Source organism: Canis lupus, chromosome 34, assembly GCF_003254725.2.
Source record: "Canis lupus dingo isolate Sandy chromosome 34, ASM325472v2, whole genome shotgun sequence".
Classification (NCBI taxonomy): Eukaryota; Metazoa; Chordata; class Mammalia; order Carnivora; family Canidae; genus Canis; species Canis lupus.
In genome coordinates this window covers 17,814,761-17,834,040 of record NC_064276.1, presented here as the reverse complement: position 1 = coordinate 17,834,040, position 19,280 = coordinate 17,814,761, and the positions used below count along the sequence as shown (strand labels likewise).

Genomic DNA, 19,280 nt, shown 5'->3' with positions numbered 1-19,280 from the left:
TCGGAGGGGCTCGGGCAGAGGAAGAGGCTCCGTGCGGAGGGGGCTGCGCGGTTCCAGGAGCAGCTGGGGGGGGTGGGGCTCGGGGGCGGCTCCGCGGAGGGGGTTGCGCGGCCCGGGAGCGCGAATCCAACAGCGCAGGCCCCGGAGCACAGGGCGCCGGGACACAGCCCAGGATCCCGCCTCCCCCCGGGACAGGCAGAGGCCGGGAGGGCCCAGGACAGCGAGGACGCTCCTGCCCCGAGCTGAGCAGATCAGCGGCCCCGCCCCGGAGCCTCCAGGCCCTGCAGACCGAGAGCTCCGGAGTTCCTGCGGGGGCTGAATCCAGATTTCCAGAGCTGGCCCCGCCACTGGGGTTGTTCCTCCTGCGGCCTCACGGGGGTAAACAACCCCCACTGAGCCCTGCACCAGGCAGGGGCAGAGCAGCTCCCCCAAGTGCTAACACCTGAAAATCAGCACAGCAGGCCCCTCCCCCAGAACACCAGCTAGACGGACAACTTCCAGGAGAAGCCAAGGGGCTTAAAGTACACAGAATCAGAAGATACTCCCCCGTGGTTCTTTTTTTTTTTTTTTTTTTGTTCTGTTTTGTTTTACTTTGCTTTTTGATTTGTTTCCTTCCCCCACCCCTTTTTTCTCCTTTCTTTTTCTTTCTCTTTTTTTTTCTTTTTCGTTTTTTTTTCTTCTTTTTTCTCTTTCTCTTTTCTTTCCTTCTTTCTCTCCTCTCTTTTTCTCCTTTTCCCAATACAACTTGCTTTTGGCCACTCTGCACTGAGCAAAATGACTAGAAGGAAAACCTCACCTCAAAAGAAAGAATCAGAAACAGTCCTCTCTCCCACAGAGTTACAAAATCTGGATTACAATTCAATGTCAGAAAGCCAATTCAGAAGCACTATTATACAGCTACTGGTGGCTCTAGAAAAAAGCATAAAGGACTCAAGAGACTTCATGACTGCAGAATTTAGAGCTAATCAGGCAGAAATTAAAAATCAATTGAATGAGATGCAATCCAAACTAGAAGTCCTAACGACGAGGGTTAACGAGGTGGAAGAACGAGTGAGTGACATAGAAGACAAGTTGATAGCAAAGAGGGAAACTGAGGAAAAAAGAGACAAACAATTAAAAGACCATGAGATAGATTAAGGGAAATAAACGACAGCCTGAGGAAGAAAAACCTACGTTTAATTGGTGTTCCCGAGGGCGCCGAAAGGGCCAGAGGGCCAGAATATGTATTTGAACAAATTCTAGCTGAAAACTTTCCTAATCTGGGAAGGGAAACAGGCATTCAGATCCAGGAAATAGAGAGATCCCCCCCTAAAATCAATAAAAACCGTTCAACACCTTGACATTTAATAGTGAAGCTTGCAAATTCCAAAGATAAAGAGAAGATCCTTAAAGCAGCAAGAGACAAGAAATCCCTGACTTTTATGGGGAGGAGTATTAGAGTCACAGCAGACCTCTCCACAGAGACCTGGCAGGCCAGAAAGGGCTGGCAGGATATATTCAGGGTCCTCCATGAGAAGAACATGCAACCAAGAATACTTTATCCAGCAAGGCTCTCATTCAAAATGGAAGGAGAGATAAAGAGCTTCCAAGACAGGCAGCAACTAAAAGAATATGTGACCTCCAAACCAGCTCTGCAAGAAATTTTAAGGGGGACTCTTAAAATTCCCCTTTAAGAAGAAGTTCAGTGGAACATTCCACAAAAACAAGGACTGAATAGATATCATGATGACACTAAACTCGTATCTGTCAATAGTAACTCTGAATGTGAACGGGCTTAATGACCCCATCAAAAGGCGCAGGGTTTCAGACTGGATAAAAAAGCAGGACCCATCTATTTGCTGTCTACAAGAGACTCATTTTATTTTATTTTTTTTTTTTTTAAAGATTTTTTATTTATTTATTCATGATAGTCACAGAGAGAGAGAGAGAGGCAGAGACACAGGCAGAGGGAGAAGCAGGCTCCATGCACCGGGAGCCCGATGTGGGATTCGATCCCGGGTCTCCAGGATCGCGCCCTGGGCCAAAGGCAGGCGCCAAACCGCTGCGCCACCCAGGGATCCCAAGAGACTCATTTTAGACAGAAGGACACCTACAGCCTGAAAATAAAAGGTTGGAGAACCATTTACCATTCGAATGGTCCTCAAAAGAAAGCAGGGGTAGCCATCCTTATATCAGATAAACTAAAATTTACCCCAAAGGCTGTAGTGAGAGATGAAGAGGGACACTATATCATACTTAAAGGATCTATTCAACAAGAGGACTTAACAATCCTCAATATATATGCCCCGAATGTGGGAGCTGCCAAATATATAAGTTATTAACCAAAGTGAAGAAATACTTAGATAATAATACACTTATACTTGGTGACTTCAATCTAGCTCTTTCTATACTCGATAGGTCTTCTAAGCACAACATCTCCAAAGAAACGAGAGCTTTAAATGATACACTGGACCAGATGGATTTCACAGATATCTACAGAACTTTACATCCAAACTCAACTGAATACACATTCTTCTCAAGCGCACATGGAACTTTCTCCAGAATAGACCACATATTGGGTCACAAATCGGGTCTGAACCGATACCAAAAGATTGGGATTGTCCCCTGCATATTCTCAGACCATAATGCCTTGAAATTAGAACTAAATCACAACAAGAAATTTGGAAGGACCTCAAACACGTGGAGGTTAAGGACCATCCTGCTAAAAGATGAAAGGGTCAACCAGGAAATTAAGGAAGAATTAAAAAGATTCATGGAAACTAATGAGAATGAAGATACAACCGTTCAAAATCTTTGGGATGCAGCAAAAGCAGTCCTAAGGGGGAAATACATCGCAATACAAGCATCCATTCAAAAACTGGAAAGAACTCAAATACAAAAGCTAACCTTACACATAAAGGAGCTAGAGAAAAAACAGCAAATAGGATCCTACACCCAAGAGAAGAAGGGAGTTAATAAAGATTCGAGCAGAACTCAACGAAATCGAGACCAGAAGAACTGTGGAACAGATCAACAAAACCAGGATTTGGTTCTTTGAAAGAATTAACAAGATAGATAAACCATTAGCCAGCCTTATTAAAAAGAAGAGAGAGAAGACTCAAATTAATAAAATCATGAATGAGAAAGGAGAGATCACTACCAACACCAAGGAAATACAAACGATTTTAAAAACATTTTATGAACAGCTATACGCCAATAAATTAGGCAATCTAGAAGAAATGGACGCATTCCTGGAAAGCCACAAACTACCAAAACTGGAACAGGAAGAAATAGAAAACCTGAACAGGCCAATAACCAGGGAGGAAATTGAAGCAGTCATCAAAAACCTCCCAAGACACAAGAGTCCAGGGCCAGATGGCTTCCCAGGGGAATTTTATCAAACGTTTAAAGAAGAAACCATACCTATTCTCCTAAAGCTGTTTGGAAAGATAGAAAGAGATGGAGTACTTCCAAATTCGTTCTATGAGGCCAGCATCACCTTAATTCCAAAACCAGACAAAGACCCCACCAAAAAGGAGAATTACAGACCAATATCCCTGATGAACATGGATGCAAAAATTCTCAACAAGATACTGGCCAATAGGATCCAACAGTACATTAAGAAAATTATTCACCATGACCAAGTAGGATTTATCCCTGGGACACAAGGCTGGTTCAACACCCATAAAACAATCAATGTGATTCATCATATCAGCAAGAGAAAAACCAAGAACCATATATGATCCTCTCATTAGATGCAGAGAAAGCATTTGACAAAATACAGCATCCATTCCTGATCAAAACTCTTCAGAGTGTAGGGATAGAGGGAACATTCCTCAGCATCTTAAAAGCCATCTATGAAAAGCCCACAGCAAATATCATTCTCAATGGGGGAAGCACTGGGAGCCTTTCCCCTAAGATCAGGAACAAGACAAGGATGTCCACTCTCACCACTGCTGTTCAACATAGTACTGGAAGTCCTAGCCTCAGCAATCAGACAACAAAAAGACATTAAAGGCATTCAAATTGGCAAAGAAGAAGTCAAACTCTCCCTCTTCGCCGATGACATGATACTCTACATAGAAAACCCAAAAGTCTCCACCCCAAGATTGCTAGAACTCATACAGCAATTCGGTAGCGTGGCAGGATACAAAATCAATGCCCAGAAATCAGTGGCATTTCTATACACTAACAATGAGACTGAAGAAAGAGAAATTAAGGAGTCAATCCCATTTACAATTGCACCCAAAAGCATAAGATACCTAGGAATAAACCTCACCAAAGATGTAAAGGATCTATACCCTCAAAACTATAGAACACTTCTGAAAGAAACTGAGGAAGACACAAAGAGATGGAAAAATATTCCATGCTCATGGATTGGCAGAATTAATATTGTGAAAATGTCAATGTTACCCAGGGCAATATACACGTTTAATGCAATCCCTATCAAATACCATGGACTTTCTTCAGAGAGTTAGAACAAATTATTTTAAGATTTGTGTGGAATCAGAAAAGACCCCGAATAGCCAGGGGAATTTTAAAAAAGAAAACCATATCTGGGGGCATCACAATGCCAGATTTCAGGTTGTACTACAAAGCTGTGGTCATCAAGACAGTGTGGTACTGGCACAAAAACAGACACATAGATCAGTGGAACAGAATAGAGAATCCAGAAGTGGACCCTGAACTTTATGGTCAACTAATATTCGATAAAGGAGGAAAGACTATCCATTGGAAGAAAGACAGTCTCTTCAATAAATGGTGCTGGGAAAATTGGAAATCCACATGCAGAAGAATGAAACTAGACCACTCTCTTGCACCATACACAAAGATAAACTCAAAATGGATGAAAGATCTAAATGTGAGACAAGATTCCATCAAAATCCTAGAGGAGAACACAGGCAACACCCTTTTTGAACTCGGCCACAGTAACTTCTTGCAAGATACATCCACGAAGGCAAAAGAAACAAAAGCAAAAATGAACTATTGGGACTTCATCAAGATAAGAAGCTTTTGCACAGCAAAGGATACAGTCAACAAAACTCAAAGACAACCTACAGAATGCGAGAAGATATTTGCAAATGACATATCAGATAAAGGGCTAGTTTCCAAGATCTATAAAGAACTTATTAAACTCAACACCAAAGAAACAAACAATCCAATCATGAAATGGGCAAAAGACATGAAGAGAAATCTCACAGAGGAAGACATAGACATGGCCAACATGCATATGAGAAAATGCTCTGCATCACTTGCCATCAGGGAAATACAAATCAAAACCACAATGAGATACCACCTCACACCGGTGAGAATGGGGCAAATAACAAGGCAGGAAACAACAAATGTTGGAGGGATGCGGAGAAAAGGGAACCCTCTTACACTGTTGGTGGGAATGTGAACTGGTGCAGCCACTCTGGAAAACTGTGTGGAGGTTCCTCAAAGAGTTAAAAATAGACCTGCCCTACGACCCAGCAATTGCACTGTTGGGGATTTACCGCAAAGATACAGATGCAGTGAAACGCCGGGACACCTGCACCCCGATGTTTATAGCAGCAATGGCCACGATAGCCAAACTGTGGAAGGAGCCTCGGTGTCCAACGAAAGATGAATGGATAAAGAAGATGTGGTTTATGTATACAATGGAATATTACTCAGCTATTAGAAATGACAAATACCCACCATTTGCTTCAACGTGGATGGAACTGGAGGGTATTATGCTGAGTGAAGTAAGTCAGTCGGAGAAGGACAAACATTATATGTTCTCATTCATTTGGGGAATATAAATAATAGTGAAAGGGAATATAAGGGAAGGGAGAAGAAATGTGTGGGAAATATCCGAAAGGGAGACAGAACGTAAAGACTGCTAACTCTGGGAAACGAACTAGGGGTGGTAGAAGGGGAGGAGGGCGGGGGGTGGGAGTGAATGGGTGACGGGCACTGGGGGTTATTCTGTATGTTAGTAAATTGAACACCAATAAAAAATAAATTAAAAAAAAACAATCAAGAGATGGTTGATTATAATTTACACTGGACTTGTAAAACTGTGAATCCCTAAAAACAAAACATGCTTGAGTATTTCTGTTGGATTAGTGCTATTTGATCATGAATGGCACAGAAAATAGAAACACCTCTAAATAAAATAATGATTTCTGTAAAAAAAAAAATAAATAAATAAATAAATAAATACTGAATAGGGCTGAAGAGAAGAGGTCATGCTCTGGATACCAGTGAGGTAAATTTGTTGAGGCCTACAAGAAAAATGAGGCCAGGCCCAAAAGATATTGGTAAGAAAAGACTTAACAACATCCTGATGTGAAAACAAGTCTTACCTGTGATGAGGTTGTCTTTCCCTTTTTAATTTCAGATGAATTTTCACTTAGTTTCCCTCCTTTGTTACTTGAGCTGCATTTGTAGCATGTCCATCTTGTTTGCCCCTCAGTTTCTATGGTGCACTCTTTGTTTTGCAGACAGAATGAGTGATACAAATGGCCACAGCTGCAAAATGAAGGCAACCAATTTGCACTTTTCCTTATCATAAAATCTACAAACATATGTTATGTTAGAGTGTATTTGTAAGTGATAAAAACTTCCAATATGCTGGAATGCACTGACTGCCGTGTATTTAAGAAGTAAGAAAGGAAACTTATTTGTTGCTGTCTTCTCTTTTTTAAAATCCAGACTCACATATTTGTACACTTCAGCTGGGAGTAGGAAAAGAATCACAGTACTCTGACTACAAATCACCTGGGAGATGACTTGAACTTCTGTTCATTTCTCAAACTATGAAATATTTTTAGATAGTATAAAAAGGCAATTGGGGAAAATCATAATGATTTAAGCAGCTCAATAACAACATGAGTGGCCTGCCTCATCAAATCTAAGGCAACAGTTGTGACTCAATTAAGTATTTATGAAAATGTCAGTGCTACAGTAAATCCTTCTACTATCTGTAGAAAGAAATTCCCTGTTGATTACTAAATGAACCTCTCAGAAGTGAGTGTTGAATATAGTTCTGTCATCTTTACTGATTCCTCCTCATTTCTCCAACCTGAAACGTAAGACCACCTCAGAAGTCAATTCTTTTCTATAGTCTTTCCCTACTCTTTCTCTTCTATAGCTCCTCTTGCTCCTTTGGTGATTACTTTTGTTTCCATAGCTTTAAAATACCATCCATGTGTGGACAGGATGTCTTACAGGCATCTTAACTTTAACACGTGTCAAACCAAATTCTTGATTTCTATCCTGCTCTACCCCCACTGCATGGCTCTCATCCAACCTTCCACATCCCAATAGAAAGCTATTCTTCCAGTTTTTCAGGTCAAAATCTTTGGCATGATCTTTGACTATTCTTTCTTTCACACCTCACATCCAATTTCTAAATAAATCTTATCAGCTCTACCTTCAAAATATACCCAGAATCCTACCACTTCTTACTTCATTACCACCACTTTGGGCCATTTCTTACTTGGATTGCTGCAATAACCTAACTGGTCTCCCTGCATTCACCCTTGACCTTCTGTAGTGCATTCTCAACATAGCAAAGTGATCCTTAAGACATAGGTCAGATAATGTCAAACCTATCCTCAAAACCATCCAATAGCTTCTCATCTCAGAGTAAAAGTTTAACTCTTTATAATGACCCAGTTCCTATATGATTTGGCCTCTTTGTTCTCTGAAGCCCTCTCTTATCATCTTCCCTTTCCTTTACTCTGCCAACACAAGCCTACTTACTCACTACTCTTCACGTTCACCAACTATGCTCCAACCTCATGGTTACTGCACTTGCTCATCCTCTCCCTGAGACACTCTCTCCCTGATACTGCATGACCATTTCCCATAGGTCTTTATTCAAATGTCACTAAACTAGTGAGACATTCCCAAATTACTCTTTGGAAATTAGCTCCTAATATTCCTTTACAACATATTTTATTTTACAGTAATTACATTTTTATTAATTTTTAAATTGTCTCTTAAGTCACCTTATAAGTAATGCTTTCCCTGATCACTTTATATAACATATCTTCCCACACCAAACACTATTCTCACTTAACATGTTTTATTTTTTTCTACTGTAGTCACTATCAGGCATCTTACTTGTCTGCCCCTGCCACTAGAATGTAAACTCCATGAGAACAGATCCTTCGTTCTGCTCATGCTGTACCCTATCCCTTTGAACAGTGCCTAGCATACAGTATGAGCTCAATTAGTATGTGCTGAGTGAGTGGGCTCTTTGTGTGATAACTTCTTCCTCTTCCAACCATCAGGTGTGCCAATCTTCCTGTGTCTATAATAACAGAAGCTATAACACTTATAAAGTGTCTACTATATGTCAGCATAATTTTAAGTGTCTTATGTAATTTATCTTATTTAATGTTCACAAAACCTTAAGGAAAAGGTATCATTATTACCCCAATTTACAGATGAGGAACTACGATGTAAAGATATTAAATAACATGTCCAAAATCTCATGGGTGGTAAGTGGCAGAATCAGAATTTGAACTCAAAAAGTTTGGCTCCAGAGTCCATCTTTTATTGCCCCTACCCATACATTCTTCCAACACCTACACAGAATGTAAGGTCTATGACAAGAACTTTGCCTTGTTTTGTTCACTGCTAGAATGATTGCCTAGGGCTGTGCATCCACGTGTATCCCTGCCTGGTAATACACATCACACACCACATGTGTAACAATTCTTTCTCCTTGCTTACCTAAAGACAATGATTTCATCAGCCATTTCTTGGCGTCTCTTGTATTGCTGCAAACATATAGAGCAGTAATCCTGCTTGGGATTCAGTCCTCTGGTGACTGAAGCTCTCAGGTTACACAATGACCAATGGAGATCTTGGTTTAGAAGGCTAGTAGTTGTTTCCAGCAGGGTCTATGAAAGACCAAAACAACAAACACACACCCAAAAGTGGTTCATTAAGTGAAAGAGACAGAGGGGGTCAATGAGGAATAGTAGTTTAGTTTTCAGTCACAAACAACTGAAGTTAGAACATACTATGAAGGCATAACATTGATAAAACAAACAGCAAATACTCCCAAACTTAAGCAGTTAATTTTGATGTGCAAGTAATGACAACTGCATACATTAAGATTCTCAAAATACTTATTAAAAGGCTGTCATTAGTTTCTACTGAGAAATGTGTACTCTGCTATTCTGTAGCTTAATTCAGTACTGATGGCTTTCAAATGACTAGATAAACCCAAACCTATTTATTTATTACATTTCTATAATAAGTTCCCTCTGACTCAAAGAGCAATAACAACCAACCAAAAAAAAAAAAAAAATCCTGGATTTTTTTTAAATAGAAACTGCATCCATGGCAATATTTCAAATAACCTTTCACTGAAAAAGCTAATGGCCATTACTCAGTTTTCATCTCCCTTGGGCAGAGAGATCACATTTTCCTGATCAGCATTTACAAGTCATTTGAATCTACTTAAGACTGTGACATCTGTCAGTATGTCAGCATAAAGACATTTTCACAGCTATCACATTAAGTTGTCTTAAGGCTCTGTGTGCTTATAAATATTGTTTTCATACTCTATCTAATTCTCAACATTCACATATATCATTTAGATGTGCAGTTGGGCTCTTTGCTGTCAGTCCCAAAGGGGAAGACATATTGCTCATCCTCCTTGCTAGTCCTTTAATTTTATCTGTAATGCAGAATTTTTAGGTCTAATGGTCTTACCATTATAATTCTTTCCAATCAGCCCCATCTTTTCCTACTCTTCAAAAAGTTGGCAAAAGCTTTCTGCCTTGCACTCAGCTTCCCGTCTACCAACACGGAATCCATGCCTGCAGGGGTGTCTGTTTCACTGGATATACTTGGCAAAACTACAGTTCTTAAACACCCTAAGAAAAGCTCTGTCACCCCCATTTTTTTTTTCTTCTTTTAGATTATTAAAAAAAAAAAGAAAGCAGATACTATATCTAACATGCCTAAACATTGCTTTTCCTAGGTGGCTTCATAGGTCACTTTGAAGTATACTAAGAATAAAAATCTGGGGGATCCCTGGGTGGCTCAACGGTTTGGCAGCCTGCCTTGGCCCAGGGCACAATCCTGGAGTCCCAGGATCAAGTCCCGCATTGGGCTCCTGGCATGGAGCCTGCTTATCCCTCTGCCTGTGCCTCTGCCTCTCTATCATTTAAAAAAAAAAAAATTCTGTATACCATGCTGGCTCCTATTGAGAATTAATGCTATAGGCAGTTCTGAGTTAAAGGAAAATGATGACCATTTTTGGTTAGTAGCAATTATCTGCTTCAGAATGTTTAAAAGAAAACATTTATTATTTATTTATTTATTTTTTTTGTAATCTTCTACACTCATGCTGACTCTTTTCATGGGTTGCATCTTTGTATTAAGTTATCTTTCCAGAAAGTTTCTCACACTTTTCATTTGGAAAGAAAGAATTTGTTACATTGCCAATGAATCAAATGAATAAAGTAAGTCCAAATTTGATGCATTTCCACATTGGAATATCTGTGTGTGTGTGTATACACACATATTAAGGTCAAGAGATTTAAAAACTGTTAAAAAGCATATACTTCAATCTACCAAACTTCCATTAAATAGATAAGAATTTTTAAAGTACAGGTGCAAAGAAAAAGGACGTTAGGACAGCTTTAGAAACAGAAAGTAGCTTACTTGTTCATAATTAAAGGTATCCAACATTCCCAGAATAAGTCCCTGGATTTCTCCAAGTTTTCCTTTTCCATAAACTGGATCCTAATTAGAAAAAAATTGCAAATATTTGTAATTCTGTTTTTGGTATTTTAAAATTACTTTAATATAGAAGTTATCTGAAAAACCTGAATATTCAAATACTTTTCTACAGTCACAAAGTATTTATTTTTCTATGAACCTTTCAATGGAAATGTGTATCGGTTTCCCTCTGGCCATCATAAATATTTTGAAAAGATAAATAATTAAAACTTAAGTGATACAAGCCCCTTAATCTTTTTTGCAAATCTAAATAAAGTTCACCCTGGTTTTGTTTCTGCAAGAATCTTCCTCTCCTCCATATTAAACATCATCTGTTCCTCTCCGTGCCTTATCTGCTACATTAAAACCAATGTTCACTTGAATATTAGAACCTGTCCAACAATCCTTTCTGTTCCCCATATCTGGCCACCTTTTGGGCCCTATCATCAAAATCGCTTTAGGAGACAAGACTTCTGTTTAGGAGATTCGTTTCTGGATTCAAGGAGCAGCTTTTAGTTTTTCAAACTTTTTCAATAAAGTCACTACTGACAAACAACAGATACCTAGACACCTAATCTCCCCTCCACTGCTCTTCCTTTGAGGTATGCCAAGTAACTTGTTTATTATGTATAATTTGGAAAACCCTGAGGTGTACAAAAACAAGTGATAAACTAAAGACACAAAACACTGAAATCCAGCCACACAGAAATAAACACTATCAATATTTTGGTGCACATTTTTCCAGTCTTATTTCTGGGAAAGGAGAGAAAGTGCAAGAGAGAAAGATATATTTCTTAGTGTACAGAATTTGAGTATTTTACATGCTTTTATAACTATATTGTGAGCAGTCTCCTATATCAAGTATTTCCTAACAGCCATAGAGTATGAATCATATGAAAATTCCACATCATCCAACCATTCTCTTGTTAGACATTTAAGTTTGCTTCTCCCTTCCCAAATCCACTCATGATCATCAAATGCTGTAAATTTTGGTCAGAATCTCTGATTCATTCATTCATTTTTTTAAGACTTTATTTATTTATTCATGAGAGACACACAGAGAGAGGCAGAGACATAGGCAGAGGGACAAAGTAGGCTCCCTGCAAAGAGCCTGATGCAGGACTCAATCCTGGACCCTGGGATCATGACCTGAGCCGAAGGCAGATAGATGCTCAACCGCTGAGCCACCCAGGCATCCCACTCTCTAATTCTTTCTTAAGAGGAGATTTCTAGAAAGGGAATTACAGATTCAAAGGTGATTTTTATGGGTATTGATATATACTGCCAAATTGCTCTACCACAAAGTCGTATTATGCAAGTTTTATCTCCATCAGCACATTTGTGTGCTCATTTTACTATACCTTTGGCTACGCTAAGAATTATAATTAAAACATTACTAATAACTGAGTATGTCAAGTCTATTACTTTAATATGAGGTTAGTCTGACATAAACGACTCTCCCATGCCAAAAAGGGGAGCCCAACTCTACAGTGATGATGAAAATAGCTGCTACTTATATGTGCCATATCATTACATTCCTTCCAGAACATTTATAAATGAAGAAATTCAAGCTCAGCAAAGCTAAGTAAAATTCTCTAAGATCACAGAACTAGTAAGCAGATAAATTGGGACTTGAATCTAAATACTTCAGAATGTATGTTTTGTTGTTTTTTTTTTAAAGATTTAAAAAAAAAAGATTTATTTATTCATGAGAGACACACACAGAGAGGCAGAGACATAGGCAGGGGGAGAAGCAGGCTCCCTGTGGGGAGTAAGATGCGGGACTCGATCCCAGGAGCCTGGGATCACACACTGAGCCAAAGGCAGAGGCTCAACCACTGAGCCACCCAGGTGCCCCAAGATTTAATCATTTTAGGGGGAAAGAGTATATTCAGTGGGAAGGAGCAGAGGAAGAGAAACCTGTGCACTCTCCCCCAACATGGGCTTCGATCCCACAACCTCAAGACCATGATCCAAGCCAAATTCAAGAGGTGGACACCCAATCAACTGCTACCCAGGCACACCAGAAATCATGTTTTCAATTAACATGTTATACTGGTCTCTCAAGTATAAACTAATAAACTAAATAACTAAACATAAATAACATACACTAATAAACTAATAAGCTAATGTTTGCTGGAAAATATGGATAACATTTTCTGGTTACTTTTAGGGAATGATTGCTATTTAAAATCATGGTGCATTAGGGGTGCTTGGGTGGCTCATTTGGTTAAACGTCTGCTTTAGGCTCAGGTTGTGATCCCAGGACCCTGGGATCAAGCCCCAGCATCCAGCTCCTGTCCAGCGGGGAGTCTCCTCCTCCCTCTCCTTCTGGCTCACTCCGTCCCCATTCCCCGGCTTGTACATATCCCCTCTCTCTCTCTCTCAAATAAAATATTTTTTAAAATTTTGGTGCATTAAAAGTAATTGTGAGTTCAGATGTGAAAACAAGACTTAAAAGCAGGAAAAAACGTAAGGAGAGAGGTTCAGAAATATGAGAAGAAATCTTGTCTTCCTGCTCTTATACTATAGAGTCTGAGTATTTCCTTACTTTTTCTCTCTTAGGATCTGATGATGGCTCTTGGAGGACGAGGGTGGGTGCAGTTTTTACTACATGTAGTTGGTCTAGCACAGCATAAGATTGCCATAGATTTGTGGTCACTGATGCTGAGGTTATGCTTAAGAAAGTAAAGGAAGAGAAAAACTATGTATTTATGTACTAATTAACATGTTTACAAGTTTGGATTAAACCGTCACTTCAGAAGAAATTTTCTGTTTCACAGCTAGAGAATGTGTCACTAAGGTAAAGATACCTGTCAAACATGTGCAGATCACTTACAAAAGGCAAGACTTTAGATATCTCAGACTAATCTTTATTAGAAAAACAACTCAGACTATAATATTCACCAGATAATTTTTAATTTTTTTCTGCATGAAAATAGATCCTTTTTAATGCTTCCAAACTTGCACTCAACTAAGCTTTTTGGTCAAGCTCCTAATAAATACACCTATATCTCAAAATATCAAGGGACATGTAATACCTTATTATAAAAAAGATATTACAGTATTTTCTGTAATATGTGCATTCAGCACACTAATATAGCTGTAGCACAGAAAAGCTGTACCATTTGTTTATGACAAGGGTGGTCTGGAGAATAAAAAGGCATTTAAAAGGTTAAATTCTGAGAAAAGGAAGAAATCTTTATAGGTCATGTCTATATTTGTATCAGTACATTTCACTTTAATATGCATAATTTAAAGGCAAAATCATGAAAATTACCTCATGCTGGGACAACATATAAATTATAGAGTGCAAAAGGGAGCTCAAGGCTTCTAGCACAGCATGTACACAATCCACTAGCTTTTCAAATTACTTTCCAAAGATGTCAGTTAGATTCTTCAGCAATGAATAACTGCTGAGGCTTCTCTTCAATTTATTTGTAAACCATAAAATAAAAGCACATTTGGGTACATCACATGAACTTCGTTTTTGGAGAGCTCTTTGGAAAAAGTGTGATGACCACTTTCCCCCCTCTTGCTTTCTGGGATCTACTGCAGCATGTATGTGGTTTTCCCTGTGATTTAAATCTTTACTAATCAAGCATTACTTTACAATACGAATCATGCCCTCAGCGAGTTAGCATATAAATCATTTGTTTGCTTTATTTTCCTCAGTAAGACAGTCACAGACAGCTTCTCAGGAGCCAAGAGTTACTTTCTGCCGTAGAGTAAAGCTCAATAAAAGCAAGCTGTGAAAGGCAGAATCTGAAACATAAATATAGTTCCTTAAAAACACTCAACTCACTTATCATCTACTGTTTATGGAATCGTGCCTGCACGATTCAGGTGCCTGGCATCGATCCGAATAGACATTTGGAGGTCAAGATGATCTCTGAGAACCTCCTACCATGAGAACGTCTCCCTCGGAAAAACAGTAGCTATCTAAGCAGCAAGGGCTCGTCTAAGGAACTGTTACTTCCTCTCTTCTCTCCAGGGGACTTGATAAAGGCAGATCTAAAATACGCCAGGGCGGATGTTAGGTACAGAAGGCCTAAAATGTGGAGTTAGAACAGCTAGGGTCATGTTCCAGCTATGGCCACTTAATAACTGAGTAAACTAAGGAAAGGTATTTAACATGAGTAGCACTTTCCCCATGAGCAACACGGGAATCTCACTACTTTCCCAGATTAATGCACATAGAGGTCAAAGGAGATAAAGAACACAAAAGTGCTTTATGAACTGAGGACTACTGCTGAAGTGATTGAACGTACTAAGATTTATTGAGTATGTACTTTGTTCTATGTACACTGTGCTGCAACTCAGGAAATAATCTAGAAAATATTCTAGTGGAGAACACTTAAAAGTGGACTGAAAATTGGGACTGATGAAAACATAATGATAAGGGGCAAGATTAAATAAAGAACACAGAAAACCCTCAAAACCTAAGAACATTAAAAACTCCTGGTTAGAGTACTTGATAACTTAGATGTAACGGATCAACTTGAAAGACACAATCTACCAAAACTCACACAAGGAGAAATAGATAATAAACAGGCCCAGGTCTCTTAACCAAACGAAATCCATAAACATTAACATTTCAAAATAAAAGGCACTAGGCCCATACAGTTTCACTGGTTTATTCTATCAAATATTCAGGAAGAAATTACACCAATATTCTACAATCTGTTTCAGAAAATAGAAGCAGAGGGAATACTTCCTAATTCATTTGATGAGGCCAGCATTACCTAGATAAAACCAGACAAAGACAATTTCAATCAAAATGCTGGTGAGTTCCTTTGTGGATACAGACAAAATGATTCTACAGTTTATATGGAAAGAAAAAGACCCAAAATTGCTAACACAATACTGAAGGACAAGGTCAAAGGACTGATACTACCTGACTTTCCGATTTACTATGAAGCTACAATAATGAAAATAATCTGGTACTGGCAAAAGACTAAACAAACAGATCACTGGAAAAGAACAGAGCACTTAGAAATAAATTCACACACACGCACAAAAAAGAAATAAATTCACATAAATAAGTCAACTGAGCAAAGGCTATTCAATGAAGAAAGGGATAGTCTTTTCAACAAACGGTGCTGGAACAACTGGACATCACATGTAGAAAAATGACTCTAGACACTAATCTTACATCTTTCATAAAAATTAACTCAAAATGGATCACAGACCTAAAATGTAAAATGCAGAACTAGAAAACTTCTAGAATATGGAAAAAAAAATCTAGGTGACTTTGTGTCTGATGATGAGTTTTTAGATATAACACTAAATAAGTACACAATCCATGGAAAAAAAACCCTCATTAAAATTAAAAAAAACCTTCTGCTTTATGAAAAGACACTATTGAGAGAATGAACTGGGAGAAATATGTGGACTACGTATCTGACAAAAAGCGTGTATAAATATATACAAAGAACTCTTAAAACAATTAAAAAAAAAACCCAAACAATCCAACTAATGAGAATACACAGTTGGCAAATGAGTATGTGAAAAGATGTTCAATGTCACTGTTCATTAGGGAACTGCATATTAAAACAATGAGACCACTACACACCTATTAGAATGGTTAAAATCCAAAACACTGGATTTATGGACACTTACTTTATAACCCAGAGTATGGTTTATCTTGGTAAACATTCCATGTACAACTTGAGAAGAATGTGTATTCTGCTGTTATAATTGATATGTCAATGTCAATGAGGTCAAAGTGGTTAAAATTGTTTGGGAGAAACATTTATTTTTATTCCTCTTTTTTCTCTGGCTGCTTTTAAGCTTTTCTGTTAATCACTGCTTTTGAACAATTATGATATGCCTTGTAGCTTTCCTCATATTGCTTAGGTTTGGGATTACTGATCTGTGTGCTAATAATTCTCAATAAATCTGAAAAATATTCAGCCAATAATTCAAGTATTTTTTTTTTTCCTGACTCCTGTTTTCAGGATTCCAAGGACACATATTTTGGGCCACATGAAATTGTCCCAGAGCTCACAGATTTTTTTTTCCTAATTTACTTTTCTCTGTTTGATTTTGAGTAGTCTGTATTGCTGTCTTCAAATTCACTGATCTTTTTTTCTGTTTTGTGTCCTTGTGTGCTAATTCTAATATCCAATGTCATATGTGGGTTTCATTTTCCAACTTCTTTGAATACGTTGTAATTTCTGATTCAATGTCCTATAATGACTATAAATTTTATACTGTTGGGACCTGGATATTTTTGTATTCCTAAAAGTATTCTTAATCTTTGTTCTGGGATGTAGTTAAATTACTTGCAAAGTCTGATCCTTTTAGGTCTTGCTATTAAGATTTTCAAGGCATGACTGGAGTTATGTGTAGCCTAGGGTTATTTCCCACTATTGAGTACTTCTAAGTATTCTACCCAATGTTCTGTCCTTTTAGTCTTGCTGTTGGCCCTGTGTGAGCGCCAGTACTATTCCCTCTGATCCTTTCAGGTGGTTCTTTCCTTGGCCTACATAGGTTCCTCAGATCATGCACTTATACTTGAAAGGGGGGCCCTTCTGTACATCTCCAGAGTTCTCTTGCCTGGTACTTGCCTGCAAACTCTGGCCACCTCAGGCTCTTGATTCTCAGGTTCCATCTCCTTAAAGCAATGAATATGCTGGAAACTGGCTGGGATCCCCCTTCCGGCACTACTGCCTAGAAAGTCTCTCAAGATGTTAAGCTGTGGCAAACACAGGGCTTATTTTGTCTGTTTCTTATCTCTCAGGTATCACTGATCTTTTGCCTATATCCAGTTTTTAAAAAACTATTTCATATACTTTGTTCAGTTTTTTCATGGTTTCAAACAAGGATATAAATCTGGTTTCTGTTACTCCACCTTGGTCAAAAGGGGAATCAAGTCCTCCACCTGTGACTTTTATTCACTCTAACAATATTTAGTCCTACTATATGCCAAGTGCCTCTAGGCTATGTGATGGTGATAGGGTACTAGCAAAGTATAGTCTTATTCCAAAGATCCTTCTGTTCTAATGGTAAATAAAAATCGGTAAATAGATCTGATTCTTAGATATTTCCAAGAACTCCACTTTTAGCCTTCTGCTTTTCTAACTCATTTCTTCCTAAAGTTCACATAGTTTCAAGAACTGAACTACCACTTCTGTGTTGACAACTTCTCAGTCTATGTCTCCACTTTTACCTCTTCCCATAAAGTCCAGTCTCATTATTTCCCAACTGCTCATTGTTAGTCACATGAAACATGAGTTCTTCTTGTATTCCCTCACCTCTAAACGTCAAGTGGATTCTATTAATTAATTTCTAAATCCATCTTCTCCTAGCCATTCTATGCAACTTAATTTACAAGCTTTGAATACCTCTTACATTCTGGGTATTTCTAGGCCTTTCATTCTCGATCCCTTCCAACTTATTCTGTATAACATATAGGCTGAATGATCTTTCTAAAGAGAAACATCATTCCATTATTCCTCTGCTTAAAAGCCTTTGATGAGATTCTACTAATTTTAAAATTAAATCCAAAGTCCTACCTTATGGTTCACAAACCAATTAAGAACATAGTCCCTGCCAGTCTCTCAAATTTCAGCTCCGTGACTCACCTTTATTCTTGTCCTATGTTCCAAGCATATTTAACACTTGCAACTCCTCCAAATGTACCATGTTTTACCTCACATTCTTTGTATATATAGTTCACTCTGCTTAGAATAGTCCTATCTCGTTTTTTTTTTTCCCCCTGATTCCTATAAGCTATTTAAGATTCAGTTCAGACATTTCCTCCTCCAGGAAATCTTCCCAAATTCCCCAGTCTGTTTCAGACAGATACTTTTATTGTTACTCCTTTGACTAGATAGATTCAGAAGCCCAACTCATTCTAACTTATTTAAAAAACATAACTATTGTAAAGATACTGGTCTGTTTCAAAGATCCAAGCAAAGGAATACAAGTGAGCCTTAAGAACTATAATGAGGGACTCAAATGCCACCAGGGTTTCTGTGTTATCTTCTCTTCGTGTCTTGAATCCTCTCATGGTTTCTTCTCTTCTTCGTGCATCTTGTCTGTTCTTCTCTTTGAGTGTCTGCTTTACTCTTCTCTTCCTCTCTGTAATTTTACTTATTTATTATTTTTTAGTATTTTAGCCCACTTGGTAGGAAAGTAGTCACTGTCAGCTGCTGAACTTTGTACCTTACATACACAGAGACCCCAAAAGAGACTCATTTGTCTTTTTCAAGTCCAGTTCTAAAATTTCCTGACTGGCCCTGCTTGGGCCAGTTGGTCATCCTGAGTTGATCTAGTACAGTCAGGTTCCTGCTGTTGTAATTGCACGGACTGAAAGTGTAGGGATGAAGTTGCAATCACCCTTTGTGAGGTCACAGCAGATAATCCTTCAGATGGCCACTATTACTTGCTTAGAGCCCAAAGAATAGTTACAACAGAACATTTTCTGTCTCTTAGAAGAGCTCTTTTAGGACAAGAGCTAAGCCTTTCATCTACCAGGAAACAACCAAACAAGATAATTTATAATTAATAAACTAGTTAATTCCTCAAAAGACCAGGCACTGAAACAACTGTAAAGCTTACATGATAGAATAGGAAAGAGC

The 19,280-nt window shown here is 38.5% G+C and overlaps 1 protein-coding gene and 1 long non-coding RNA gene across 3 annotated transcripts in view; one reads left to right on the top strand and one right to left on the bottom strand.

Moving 5' to 3' along the window:
* The window catches only part of VPS8 (VPS8 subunit of CORVET complex), a 268,885-nt gene that overhangs the window by 51,794 nt on the left and 197,811 nt on the right, over positions 1-19,280 (bottom strand). Inside the window, 3 exon segments of the mRNA XM_025451499.3 lie at positions 6,309-6,474; positions 8,689-8,858; positions 10,636-10,716. Coding sequence (XP_025307284.3) covers positions 6,309-6,474; positions 8,689-8,858; positions 10,636-10,716 — 417 coding nt within the window.
* Positions 1-19,280, top strand: part of LOC125754293 (uncharacterized) — a 176,151-nt gene that overhangs the window by 17,600 nt on the left and 139,271 nt on the right. The gene's annotated exons all lie outside the window — the stretch shown is intronic.